Consider the following 14,395-nt stretch of genomic DNA (forward strand, 5'->3'; position numbering starts at 1 on the left):
ATTTTAGAGAAAATAAGAATTAAATAATGGTAAGGAAAGCAAACCACCCCTGCGATGTGCATGCTCTCCACCACCCCCCCTTTTCCCTCCCTGGATGGTGTCTCACTCTCCACCTCCTTTTTGTCACTTGTCCTTGGTCACACATCAATCAGCCCTCAGCCCTCCAGAGAAGACTTATTCTTCCTGCCTGAAATGTTATTTCTCCCTTCTTCATGTAACCTTGTTCCTTTTCATTAAGTGCTTTATATATACAGAAGACTACATAAATTATGTCTTCACGTTAAATAATAGTAATACAATGAACACCTGTGCATCCACTTTAAGAAATAGAATGTATCTTTGAAGTCTTTGTGTGTACTGTCATGCTCGTGTCCGTCCACATTCCAAGGTAACCATATTCCTAGTTTAGTGTTAATCACTGTCTTGTGGGTTAGTCCAAGTCTTGCTATTCTTTAGAGTTTTACTACCTATTTCTCCCTAACAATACATACATTTAGTTTGAAAAAAACTCAGAGCAATCGCAAGCCTAGTGGAGTAAGAGAAAGATCAACATTGACACTAAGAGAGGACATGTCCCAGAAGATGAGCTAACAGAGGCTCTCCGTTACAGCATGGCTTCAGTTTCCCCAGGAGTTTACAAAAGTCATTTGCAGGGAAGTCAGAAGGAGAGAGACTGGGGATGTGGGGCTCTCTAAGACAGGGCATTGGGGTGGTCTGTGAATGTGAGTCTGGAGCTGGAGGTCTCCAACCATAAGGACATGAGAGGTGGCAGCTCTGCCTTCTCCACTTCTGAGTTCACCACAGCCCACCTCCTGCTCTTCAGAGTAGGTGGAAGATCACCCTCTTTTGCCCCATCTGAAGAAGAAACTCCAGATTACTAATGGGAAGCTGAAGGGCAGTCAACCAGGCTGACTCTAAGTTGTCCTTCAAAATGTAGCTCAGGGTTTCCTCTTCCAGCAAAACTTTTCTGACACCCACATGCAATGACCAGGGTCAACCTTTTAACCCCCTGTGCACTCTGTGCTAACCCCTATCAACAGCTCTCCCTCCTACTGCTGTCCCTCTTCTTTATTAAACTGGATGTTCTTCGAGGGAATAAATTATCTTATCAATTTTACTAATAATAACAGTATCATCTGATATTTGCTTTATTTTATAAATGTGGACAAACCTCATTAACATTAAATACCAAGATTTAAAAATTGTAAGGCAGAATATGTGTTCTTGTTACTCCGAATTTATTGGAAATAAAGAATTTTGAGTGTCTCTTCTATTAAAGAAGTTCTGTGAGTGTTCCTTGCATTCTTCTTTCTTCAGGCATGCCTCATCTCATAACATTTCAGTTACTGTGTCATTTGCACAGGTGAGGAGACCTTTCCACATGGATACACGTGAAATAAAGGTGTTACAAAAAGTAATATTTTTCACTTTACTTTGTGCCTAAAAACAAACACACATGTATGGTACTACATAAATTAAAAAATATGATGTAATTATCTTCTACTTCTTATAACACGCCTGGAAATTGTTTTTACTTTTATAATTAGGAGGTGAACAGCAGGTCTACAAAATATTAACAGAAAAAGCTAATACCTTTTAATTAACCTTTTCTAACTATAACTTTCAAGATAAGTACCTACACTGTTTTAAAGTAAGCTATAAAATTAAAGTTAGTAAAAAGAAAAAAAAGATATTAACATATCAGACATTACCTCACCATCCAGAATTAACCAGGTTATAATGCTGCATATCCTCCCTGATATCATGTATTTTTAAATAAAATCATTCTGAATATTCTGGTCTTTACCTGATTTATTTCATTCAACATATCCCGGTTATCTCCCCATTTCAATAAATACACTTCTAAAGCCATAATGTTTAATGTCCGTATATGAATCTCTAAGCATGTAGTAAAATCATAATGCAAAATAAATAAAAATAAACACAAAATTCAGAAGACTGTTTTTTTTTTAATGAGAGAATTGGATTTGTTAAGGGTTTAGCCATGATTCCAAACACACACATATTTTTCATTATTTGTATACCATACATGTTTTATATCTAAAAATTTCCATATGAATATTATATTATTTCATAATATATGAAAAAAGCACTCATTCCAATAAGTGTTTGTATTTTTTCCCATCTTTCACTAAACAAACCCCTGACAAATATTCTTCTATTAAAATGTTGCAAATATCCTCTTTTTTATCCTAGTATAAATTTCTAGAAATAGAATTGCTGAGCAAAATGGTTTGTACAATTTTAAGGCCATTAATATATATTACTAAACTGCCACCCAGCAAAGTAATGTCAATTTCTATTCCCATCAGCAATGAATGAGCGTCATTTTCTCTCATTCTTTGCCAACACTGAACATAATGAAGAAGAAAAAAATCTCTGCCAATTTGATCAGTGAAAATTTGTGTTTCATATTTTCTCTAACTTGCATTTCTTTAACTACTAGTGTGATTAAACCTTTTTAAAGTTTTTACCCATTTTTTACTTTTTCTTCTATTAATTGCTTATTAATGGTTTTTATTCTGTTAGGGTATTATTATTCTTATGTATTTATAAGGTTATATAATTAAAGATTTCAAACTTTTGTCTGTCTAATTTGTGGTAGGCAGAATAAGGCTTCCCCCAAATGTCCACATCTTAGTCCTCAGAAAGCCTCCAAACATCTTATGTTACATGACAAAACGGAATGGAGGTTATAGATGGAACTGAGGTTGCTAATCAACTGACCTAAAATAGGGAGATTATCTTGGATTATCCAGCGGACTAAATGGAATTACAAGGTTCTTAGAAGTAGGAGAGAGGTGGAGGAGGGATCAGAGTCAGAGAGAGGCTTGAACGTGCTGTACTGCTGGCTTAAAGATGGAGGAATGGAGCCACAAACCAAGAAATGCTGGGGGGCTCTAGAAGCTGGAAACGGCAAAGAAATAGATGCGCTCTTGAAGCTTGCAGAAGAACACAGCTCTGCCAGCATCTTGATTTTTGTCAAATGAGACTCATTTCAGACTTCTGATCTCCAGAACTGTAAGATAAATAGATTTGTGTTGCTTTAAGCCACCTATTGTGTGATAATTTGTTGTAATGGAAATGGGAAACTGATTCACAAGTTGCAAATGTTTTCCCGATTTTTATATACATAATCTTTACAAAGCAATCAAAATGTCCCTTATATTTAGTGCCATTTTAAAATGTATTCATTATACCTCTTCTATGTTCAACTACAGTGAAGCAGGTAAAATTTGACCAAAAATACAATTTTTTTTTCTTTAAAAAAGGAGGGGGTTTCCTCTTCACCCTTTCTTTCTCCTTTTCTTTTCCCTTTGCTTGGAGGTGGCTGGGGGCTGAGGAAGCTAGAAGAACAAGGAGAAAATGGCTGAGGAGATAGTCCTGGGGTCAGGAGCCAAAAAAAGCTGATGACATAGTCAGTAGATTGGTTATATGCAGGGGGATTAAGGAAATAAGCAAATATTGAAGATAGTGAGAGCCAGGTTTTTCACTGTCAGAGAAGGGATTTATAAAAATGCAAATGAGCCAGTGCTTTGGCTCATGCCTATAATCCCAGCACTTCGGGAGGACAAGGCGGGTGGATCACTTGAGGTCAGGAGTTCGAGACCAGCCTGGCCAACATGGTGAAATGCTGTTTCTAGTAAAAATACAAAAATTAGCCTAGTGTCATTGCACGTGCCTGTAATCCCAGCTACTCAGGAGGCTGAGGCAGGAAAATTGCTTAAACCCTGGAGGCAGAGGCTACAGTGAGCCGAGATCTCATCACTGCACTCCAGCCTGGGTGACAGAGCAAGACTGTCTCAGAAAAAAAAAAAAAAAAAATATATATATATATATATATATATATATATGAAAATGGAGAAGGCTAAGGTATTACGTTGTCATTGAGAAAGAGAAGGAGGGAGGGAGAGAGGTACAGATGAAACAGATATATGTATATATATACACACACTTTTATAATTAGATGGATATATATAGAGAGATAGATGATATATAAATACGGCTCTGTCGGCCTGGTAGTAATGAGTATACTAAGCACCCAGATCTGGATTTATAAATGCCTCTACCAAAAGGAACCAGACTGCAGAGAAAAATAGTTGATTCTAAGGTTGAGACATGGAAAGTACAAAATTAGCCCGAAAGTATGGAAATATTCTAAGAATGATGGAAACATGCAAAATAAACCCACGGAACTTAGCTTGAAGAGGCTCTCATGGCCAAATCTGAGACACATGAAGTATCAGAATAAATGTTGATAGTAACCAGATTATAACCCATTGAATAAAGTAGGAATCTATCAGACCATAATGAATGAATAAATGAATAAAAGGAAAAAATTCTTGCAGTATAATGCCAACAAACTAATGTGGAAAGAATGATGACACATATCAGAGAGGAAGTTGAATCAGGTAGGAGTCATCAGTGGATGCCAAAGCCAGTGGGTAGAAATTTGATGAATAATTATATATTTGCATAGTCTTGAGTATCTCCCCATGAAACACTTCCACTCACAAAGGGGAAAATGGTGGACCTATGGTCCAGGAACCTGGCAGATACCAACTTGAACAGGTTGTCAATGTTAACATCTGCAGGGTTCAGATGAATTAACATTGAAGGATTCCTCATATACTACTGGAAGTACAATATCATTTCAGTGCTATTCCTGATAAGAATGTATGGTGTGAGTGTGAACATGAGGAAATATTAGATGGTTCCAGGTTGATTGATGTGGTTTATACTCTAAAACTGCAAACTACATGAATGTCAAGGAAAAGACTGTCAAGCCACTGCATGTTGAAGGACACTAAAATACATGACAAACAAATGCAATGCATGATCCTGGATTGAGTTCTAGAACAAGAAAGAGAAAGAAACATTATGGGAACAGGAGTATTTGAATGAGATCTTTGGAATAATTGGCTGCTAGTATTATATCAATGTTTATTACTTGATTTTAGATAGTGGTATCTCTATTACGTGGTAGAGTGTTTTTTGTATGAAATGCACTATGGGGTGTTAGGAATCACGGGACATGCTGCCTACAACTCCTATGATCCCAAAATGATTCAGGAAAAAAAGAATGAAGTGTGCATGTGTGTGTATGTGTGTGTGTGTGTGTATGTGTGTGAACTTTCATGCCACAAATATTTATTCAAGCCTATAAGAGATGCTAATCACTGTAAACTAAATATTGATAATCCAAGAATTTAAAAAATGTAATAGTTAATACTTTATCTTAGTGGGCAATTAAAAATAGAAACAATGCCTAGAAAAATAGTTTTACACAAGAGGTAATTAAAATGGGCCTAGAAGACCATAGATTTCAAACATTAAGGAAAGTAATAAGCAATAGGCAAAATATGGTAGTGTAAAAGTGAATGGCATTTCAGGGAATAATGAGGTCAGTACGTTAGATGTAAGTGACGAGAAGGAATATAGCGAGGGGAAGAAATCCCTAAAAAAAAAGAAAAGAAAAGAAAAGAAAAAAACCTAGAGGCCAAATTATGACACTAGAGCCTTTGGACAGTATCAGCCCGAAGAGTAGAAGCCGCTGTAGCTGGGCATGGTGGCTCGTGCCTGTAATCCCAGCACCTTGTGGGCAAAGGCAAGAGGATTGCTTGAGACCAGGAGTTTGAGACCAGCCTGGGCCACATAGCGAGACCTCACCTCTTAAAAAAAAAAAAAAAAAAAAAAAAAATTTAAAAATTAGCCAGATGTGATGGTGTGCACCTGTGGTCCCAGCTACTTGGGAAGCTGAGGTGGGAGGATGAGGCTGCAGTGAGCCATGGTTGCATCCATGCACTCCAGCATGGGTGACAGAGAAAAACCTTGTCTCAAAAAAGAGAAAGTCATTGTAGGCTTTTAGTGGGCAAATGATGTATTCAAGTCTGTAAGTTATTAATCAAATGCAGTTTAAATATAAAAGCCCATATAAAAATATAGTTTAAGAAATAAGCACCAGAACAAACAATTTCTGAAACATTTTCAGTGGATTATTTCCAATGGAAATAGATAAAAATGTGTCCAATTAAAGAATCCATTATAAAAATAGGTTATAAGATAAAAATGTAAACATTCTTCATACTCAGCATCTCCAAGTACTCAAAGATCCCAGAGTCACAGCACTTTAAAACTATGTGATTTTTATAAAGGAGTGGAAAATATGCTTAGCATGCAGCATAAAAAAGTAAAAATATTAATTTGTGCTTTTTTAATATGGCAGAGAACATCTATTCTTTCATTTAAACTGGAGTCTCGCCTTCTCCACAAAGACACAGGGAGAGGAAAATAATTGACAAGAACAGGAAGTGAAGAATTTATGATTCTCAATAAAAGTATGTATTGAAACAAAATCAGTACTACACGTCTTCTAAAAATTGCTGCTGGATGGCCTAATAAAGGCTAGGTGCATGCAAGACAGCTGAAAAATGTACTTGTTACCACAAGAGGGAAGGTGTTTCTCCAAGTGCTTTGCAGCAATCTACCAAAGTTTGGAAGTTGGGGCAGTAGAGTTGACTGACATACCCTGAAGCCATCTCAGTATCAGTCTAGGGGTACGGCAGGAAAGCTGAGAGAAGTCCCTCTGATATGCATTAGAACTTCACCAGCTGCCAACTGAAAGCTGAGTGAAAGGCCAAGAGAAGTATCCCAAGTTGCAGAAAAGTGGGGGCCATACTACAGAGAAAATATAACTCCCAAGTGACCTAAAGAGTTGGACAGTCTAGTTATAAAGCAGAAAGACCTCTTCCATGATTTGAAAAACAGGTGTCTGTGCCATAAAGTATAAAGAGATCTGAAATCTCACTGGTGTACAATCCTCAAGCTCTGCTGAAGACCCTAATTCTGCCCTCAGAATATTTTCATACAATAGTGAGCTGAATCTTATTAAAGTTATAATAAAATTCAACTGTTGCTTAAGAACAGATTAAATTGACCCAATTCCCAACTCCAGCAGCTTGACAGAGGAGCATGCCCTTTTCTGTAGATAAATATTGTCAGTCTGTACTGTTTTTCATATACAATGCTCAGTATAAGACCAATAACAAAAAAGACAAGCAGAAAAGTGTTACCCCCATGACATGCAATTTACTCATGTAACAAATCTGCACATGTACCCACTGAATCTAAAACAAAAGTTGGAAAATAAAAACAACAATAGGATATTTAGAATATCCTCAAATTTGGAAATTAAGCAATACACTTGTAAAGAGTTCATGAGTTGAAAAGATAAACTGAAAAATAATTTGAGCTGAGTGATAATGAAAACACCATATATCATAATTTGTGGTGTGCAGCAGCTAAAGTATTACAGGAGAATTTATAGCTTTGAACAAGAAAAAGGGTTTAAAATCAATTACTCAAGCTTCCACCTTTAGGCACGCACCACCATGCCTGGCTAATTTTTGTGGGGGTTTTTTTGAAGAGATGGAGTCCCACTATATTGTTGAGGCTGGTCTTGAACTCCTGGCCTCAAGTGATGCTCCTGCCCCCAAGTGATGCTCCTGCCCCAGCCTCCCAAAGTGTTGGGATTTCAGGCATGAACCACTGCATGAGCCATGAAATTATATTTATATTACACATTATCTTTCAGAAAATGAAGGTGGAGAAAACAACTTTCCAAATGGTTCTATGTCCAGCATAACCTTGATAATAAAACCTGACACATTATAAGAAAATTCCCAAATAATATCTTTCACAAACATAAACACAAAAATCCCCCACAAAATATTAACAAATTAAATCAATCAAAATATAGAAAGTATTTGTAATGCAGGTTGTAGTCAGGGCAACTAAGTGAGAACAGAAATAAAAGGTATCCAGATTAGAAAGAAAGAAGTAAAACGATTTCTATACACAGATAGTGTGATCTCGTATATAGAAAGCCCTAAGGAATCCACTAACTATAAAAACTAACAATTCAGCAAGGTTTCAGACTACAATATCAATATATAAAAATCAATTTTATTTCTATACACTTTCAATGAATTCAAAATAAACTCAAAAACAAAACTAAGAAAATTTATAATTGCAGCAAAAAGACAGGAATAAATTTAACAAAAGAAGTGCAAAATTTATAGTCTGCAAACTATAAAACATTATTGAAAGAAATTAGGTATTACAATAAATGGAAAAACATCCCATGTTCATGGATCAGAAGACTTAATATTGTTAAAATGGCAATCTCTATTAGAATCCCAGATATCATTGTGGAAATTGACAAGCTGATACTAAAGTTCATATAAAATTGTAAAGGGTACATAAGAGCTAAAACAATCTTGAAAACACAGAAAGCAAAGTAGAAAAAAATCACACCTCTCAATTTCAAAATTTACTCCAAAACGATGGCAACCAAAATAGTGTGGTGCTAGCACAAGGACAGAATATAGGTAAAAGGAACTGAATTGAGAGACCATGTTTCTATGGTCAACTGATTTTGACAAGAATGCCACAACCATTCAGTGAGGAGAATAGTCTTTTCAACAAATGGGGCTGGAACTATTGGATATCCACATGCAAAATAATGAGGCTGAACCCTTACCTCATACCATATACAAAAATAAACTTAAAATGCATCAAAGACCTAAATTTAAAACAGAAAACCATAAAAACTCATTGAAGAAAACATAGACATAAATCTTCATGACCTCAGATTTGGCAAAGGATTCTTACCTATGGCATGAAAAGTATGAACAACAAAAGAAAAAAATGGATAATTTGAACTTGATAAAAATTAAAACCTTGTCCTTCAAAGGAAACCACCAATAAAGTGAAATAACAATTTCACAGAATGGGAAAAAATATTTGCAAATCATATCTCTTATATGGGACCTTCCAAAATATATAAATAACACAACTTACTAAGAAAAAAGAGAGCCCAAATTAAAAATAGGCAAATCACAATAAACATTTCTTCAAGGAAAATATACAAATGGCCAATAAGCACATGAAAGATGTTTAACGTAATTATTCATCAGAGAAATGCAAATAAAAACCCAAATGAGATACCAATTCAAACACACAAGGATGGCTAGAATCAAAAAGTTAGATAATAAAAAGTGTTGGTAAGGATGAGGAGAAATCAGAACCCTCATATGTTGCTGGTGGAGTTGTAAAATGGTGCAGCCACTTTGGAAAACAATAGGTAATTCCTAAAGTGATTAAACATAGAGAGACAATATGACCCAGCAATTCCACTCCTAGATATGTACTCAAGAGAATTAAAGACATGTTTTCAGTCAGATGTGGTAGCGCATGCCTATAATCCCAGTACTTTGGGAGGCCAAGGCAGGAGGATTGCTTGAGCTCAGGCTTTAGAGACCAGCATGGACAACAAAGTGAGACTCCATCTCTAAACAAAATACAAAAATTAGCTGGGTGTGGTGGCATGTGCCTGTAGTCCCAGCTACTCAGGAGGCTAAGGAGGGAGAATGGCAAGGCTGCAGTGAGCCAAGACCATGCCACTGCACCCTAGACTGAGCAACAGAGCCAGACCCTGTCTCAAAAAACAAAACAAAACAAAAACAGGCATTCAAACAAAAACTTATGCACAAATGTTTTTGTGTATACACAGCAGAATTATTCATAAAAGTCAGAAAGTGTCAAACGTCCAACAAGTGATGAATGAATAAACACATATGGCTTATCCATATAATGAAATATTATCTGGTCATAAGAAAAAATGCTGATACTTGCTGAAGTATGCATGAATCTTGAAAACATTGTGACTAAATTAAATAAGCCAGTCACAGAAAACCACACATTATATGACTCCATTTATACAAAACGTCAAGCATAGGAGTATCTCTACAGACAGACAAGTAGATTATTCTTTTTTTAATCCTATGTTATAAAAGGAATACTTTGTTATGACCAAGTGTAGGTTATCCCAAGTATGCAACGTTGGTTTCACACATGAAAAGTACAACATGAGTAGGATAAAAGATAAGATCCTATCATGGACTCAATAGAAAACATATTTGACAAAATTTTACACTTATGCATGATAAAAACTCTCAAACTAGGAATAGAAGGAAATTTCCTGAATTTAATAAGTGCAAAATCTATAGCAAAGACCACACTTAAGGATAAAACAGTGAATATTTTCCTCTTAAGAACAGAAAAAAAATGCAAGGATGTTCATTATCACTTCTATTCAACATTGTATTACAAGTCCCAATAAATGTAATAAGGTAAGAAAAAGAACTACAAGGCATAAACATTGTGGGGGGAAAGTAAATTAACAAGTAGATTCCAAAATTTACAGAAAAAATGCAAATAATCTAAAATAGTCAAAATAATGTTGAAAACAGAATAAGTAGGACAATACACAATCTATAAAACTACAGTAATCAAGATAGTGTGTGTTGCCGTAAGCAAAGACATGTAGACCAATAAAATAGAAGAGTGAGTTCAGAAATTGACACACACAAGCACAGCATCCATTGATTTTTTAACAAAGGTACCGACACAATTCCTGTATTAGTCCATTCTCACATTGCTATAAAGAACTGCCTGAGACTGGGTAATTTATAAAGGAAAGTAGTTCAATCGCATGGCAGAAGGGGAAGCAAAGGCATCCTTCTTCACATGATGACAGGTAGGAGAAGTGCAGAGCAACAGGGGAAAAACCCCTTATAAAACCATCAGATCTCGTGAGAACGCACTCACTATCCCGAGAACAGGATGGAGGAAACCGCCCCCATGATTCAATTATCTCCAGGACATGTGGAGATTATGGGAACTCAAATTCAAGATGAGATTTGGGTAGGGACACAGCCAAACCATAAAAATTCCTTTGGGAAAGCAAGTTCCCAAATGGTGTTTGAACAACGGAAAATTAAATTAATAAATCTCAACCTCCTACATCACTCTATGTACAAAAATTATTTCAAGATTAATCATTGACTTAAAATAAAAGTTAGAAAAATAAAGCATCTAGAAAAAACATTAAAGTAGATCTTCATACGTTTGAGATAGGCAAAGATTTCTTTAGAGCATAAAAAGCACCAAACATAAAACAAAACTTGATAAATCACACAACATCAAAAATAAGAACTTCTGCACATTAAAAAATGTTATAAGAAATAAAATCAAGCTTCAGACTTGGAGATAATATTTACAACACAAATATTTTACAATACAAATATCTAACAAAGGACTTGTATTTAGAATATATAACGACCTGCAAATCAATAATGAAGAAATCTACTCAATAAATATGCATATAATATGTAAACATTTTACCAAAAAAAATGACTGTTCAATATGAACATAAAAAGGTGCTTATCAGGGAAATAACAGTTAAAACCACCACAAGATACATACTAGAATGTTTAAAATAAAAAGGACTGAAAATACCAAGTTTTGGCAAGGAAGTGAAACCACTGGGAACTCTCATATATTGCTGGTGGAAATGTGAAATATCACAACCATTTAAAAAAACCTATGGCAGTACCTTTTAAAGTTGGATATACATGGTATCCATGAATCCATTCCTAGGTGTCTACCTTAAAAAAAAGTGAAAACATTTTTCACTGGAAAATGTTAAAGATGTTTCATTGTAGAACTTTTTCTCCAGTGAAAAAGTAAAACCTTTTAATTTTTTTTTTTTTTTTTTTTTTTTTTTTTTTTTTTTGAGATGGAGTCTCGCTCTGTCACCCAGGCTGGAGTGCAGTGGCATGATCTCGGCTTACTGCAAGCTCTGCCTCTCGGATTCACCCCATTCTCCTGCCTCAGTCTCCCGAGTAGCTGGGACTACAGGCGCCCACCACCACACCCGGCTAATTTTTTGTATTTTTAGCAGAGATGAGTTTTCATTGTGTTAGCCAGGATGGTCTCGATCTCCTGACCTCGTCCTTGTGACTTGCCTGCCTCGGCTTCCCAAAGTGCTGGAATTATAGGCATGGGCCCGGCCATGTTTTCACTTTTTTTAAAGATAAAAAGACTTGTATATGAATGATCATAGCCCCCTTATTCAAAATATTCAAAAATTTAAAATAGCTCAAATGTCTGTCATGAAAGAATGGACAAAGAAATTGTGGTATATCTATACATGGAATAATACTCAGCAATTGAAAAGACAGTCTACAAATGGACAAAACCTCATGGATTCATATCAAAAAACATTATAATGAACAACCAAAAGCAGATACAAAAATACGTATTATTCCATTTAGATGAAACAAAAGAATAATTGATGCTAATGCATGCTGATAAAAATCAGGATGGTTGCTTTCAGGGTTGAAAGTTTGAGTTGAGGGAGATGCAAAGCACTTTCTGGTGTGAAGGAAATATTCTAGATCTTGTTTTGGGTGGCAGTTATAAGGATATCTACAAGTCAAAACTCATTAAACTGAACTCTTAAATTCTGTGCATTTTATTATATACAAATTATTTTGCAATAAGAATTAATTTTTAAAAAGCAATAAAAATTGCTCAGCGAAAACAAATTATGAATATACTATCTAACACACTTTCTGGTGTGAAGGAAATATTCTAGATCTTGTTTTGCGTGGCAGTTACAAGGATATCTACAAGTCAAAACTCATTAAACTCAACTTTTAAATTCTGTGCATTTTATTACATATAAATTATTTTGCAAAAATAATTAAAAAACAATAAAAATTACTCTTCTGAGAAAACAAATTATGAATATACCATCTAACTCTACAGAGTACAGAAATAAAAAATATAGTAATATCTTTGACCTATTTGAAAGTCAACAAAAGAAAAGCAAGAAAGTGCCTACAATATGATTAAGTGAATGGCATTTATATATATGTATAATCATTTAAATGTTTACAGTTTAAAGGAAAAAATAGTGAGGAAAAGAATGCTATGGTTTTCAAATCCTAAGGTTTGTACTGAAGTTGTTTGTCTTTTTTTTTTTTCTTAGCCACCTGGCATCTGAACTCCCTTTCTGTGCCTGTGAAATTTCCACCTTCAACTGCAGAAGCTGCAAAGCCAGATACTTGCTTTCATAGCCTCCATTGCCTTGAGGGTAGGGCACATGAATAGGCTCAGTTACTCTGACTTCAGCTTGGGTATTGACTTGGGAACTAGTGAGATAAGAAGCACTCAGTGGAGAATTCGTTCTGGCAGCAATAGTAGCAGTTACCTCGAGGATCTGGTCACAGTTATAGCAGGGGGGTCATCCAGTAGCCAATGTCAGCAGCAAACAATGCCAATGCCAATGCTAGAGAAATGAGAGGTACAAACCATTCATCTAGCATTTGCTGGCATCAGAAAAAATATCCTCACTAGTCAAGTTCTGCAGCATAATTTTAGCTTCAAAGCTATGCACTTTGTTTTATCCTGCCTGCCCATTTTTTAAGCCTTTTCTCTAGTGTTCCAAATGACTCTGTGAACTACTCAATATCCTTTCAACAAACTTCTTTTCCACTTGAATCATCCAGAGTTAATTTCTATTGCTGGCAATACTAACTCTGATGGAAAAATAAAATAATAAATGCACTCTAACACAGAATAACAGAAATAATGCTCCACCTAGTTAACAAGGATTTTACAAACAAGTAGAAGTTATTTGGTCTTCTTTTTAAAAATACCTTCTTAAAAATAACACTTTTGACACCATGAATTCCACCTGTGCTTTCAAAGTATTTTTCACTATTAACATTATGTTTTAAAGGAGATACATTTTCAAAAGATCCACTGGAAAAAATTAGATTTCTCCTATAATTTACACAGTGAGTGGCTGAGATTCTAAAGGAATATCATAAAATTATGATAATATTAAATAAAAGCAAATACTCTCATAACTTTCAAGGAAACATGCGATGACCGATGTAGTATCAAAGGGATATGTTTTGGAAGATGCTCTCTTCTATGTGACTCTGAAAATATGGGGACATGCTATACATTCCATTTTTTCTTATTGATTGTGAATTTGTTAGTCATCAATTTTGCTGAGTCTATTCAAAATTTCCACTTACATAAACTCTTTGAGTAATGAGTTTCATAGATATATTGTGTGCTATGCGAACTAGTACCTCTATTTCTTGGTTCCATTATTCTTGTACTATAGGATATTGTAAATAAACCTCTGTTTTCTGTAACATATCTTTTGAAGAAATAATGCATCTTCTCAGAAAACTTTTCCTATCAAGAATTTTTGTTGTTGCTCTTCATCAGTCTAAGAAAAAACTGTCTTTTTTGTCCTTTTTTATTTTTGCCCATATTTTTCTCTTCATCCTCCATTCCTGTGCTCATAGCCCATCCTCACTGGCACCAATTCTGTGTTTAATATAAACATCCTTGAAAAATAGTGTTGTTTTATTTCGAAGATATACTGAAGTTACCTAAATTTGAACATGATATGGATTTCATTATTTCTTATCTTGCTTTTGTGAAG

The 14,395-nt window shown here is 35.1% G+C and overlaps 1 protein-coding gene across 4 annotated transcripts in view; it reads right to left on the minus strand.

Annotated features, from left to right (window-relative positions):
* GALNT3 (polypeptide N-acetylgalactosaminyltransferase 3) overlaps positions 1 to 14,395 on the minus strand; it is a 210,528-nt gene that overhangs the window by 142,974 nt on the left and 53,159 nt on the right. Inside the window, exon 12 of one of the 4 annotated variants that reach the window (XM_063790537.1) lies at positions 1,219 to 1,440. The exons of the other annotated variants lie outside the window; for them this stretch is intronic. Coding sequence (XP_063646607.1) covers positions 1,330 to 1,440 — 111 coding nt within the window. The 3' untranslated portion in view covers positions 1,219 to 1,329. Of the gene's footprint in view, positions 1 to 1,218; positions 1,441 to 14,395 lie in introns of those variants that run through there. 4 annotated transcript variants of the gene reach the window in all.

This window comes from Pan troglodytes, chromosome 13 (genome assembly GCF_028858775.2).
Source record: "Pan troglodytes isolate AG18354 chromosome 13, NHGRI_mPanTro3-v2.0_pri, whole genome shotgun sequence".
In the NCBI taxonomy this organism is placed as follows: Eukaryota; Metazoa; Chordata; class Mammalia; order Primates; family Hominidae; genus Pan; species Pan troglodytes.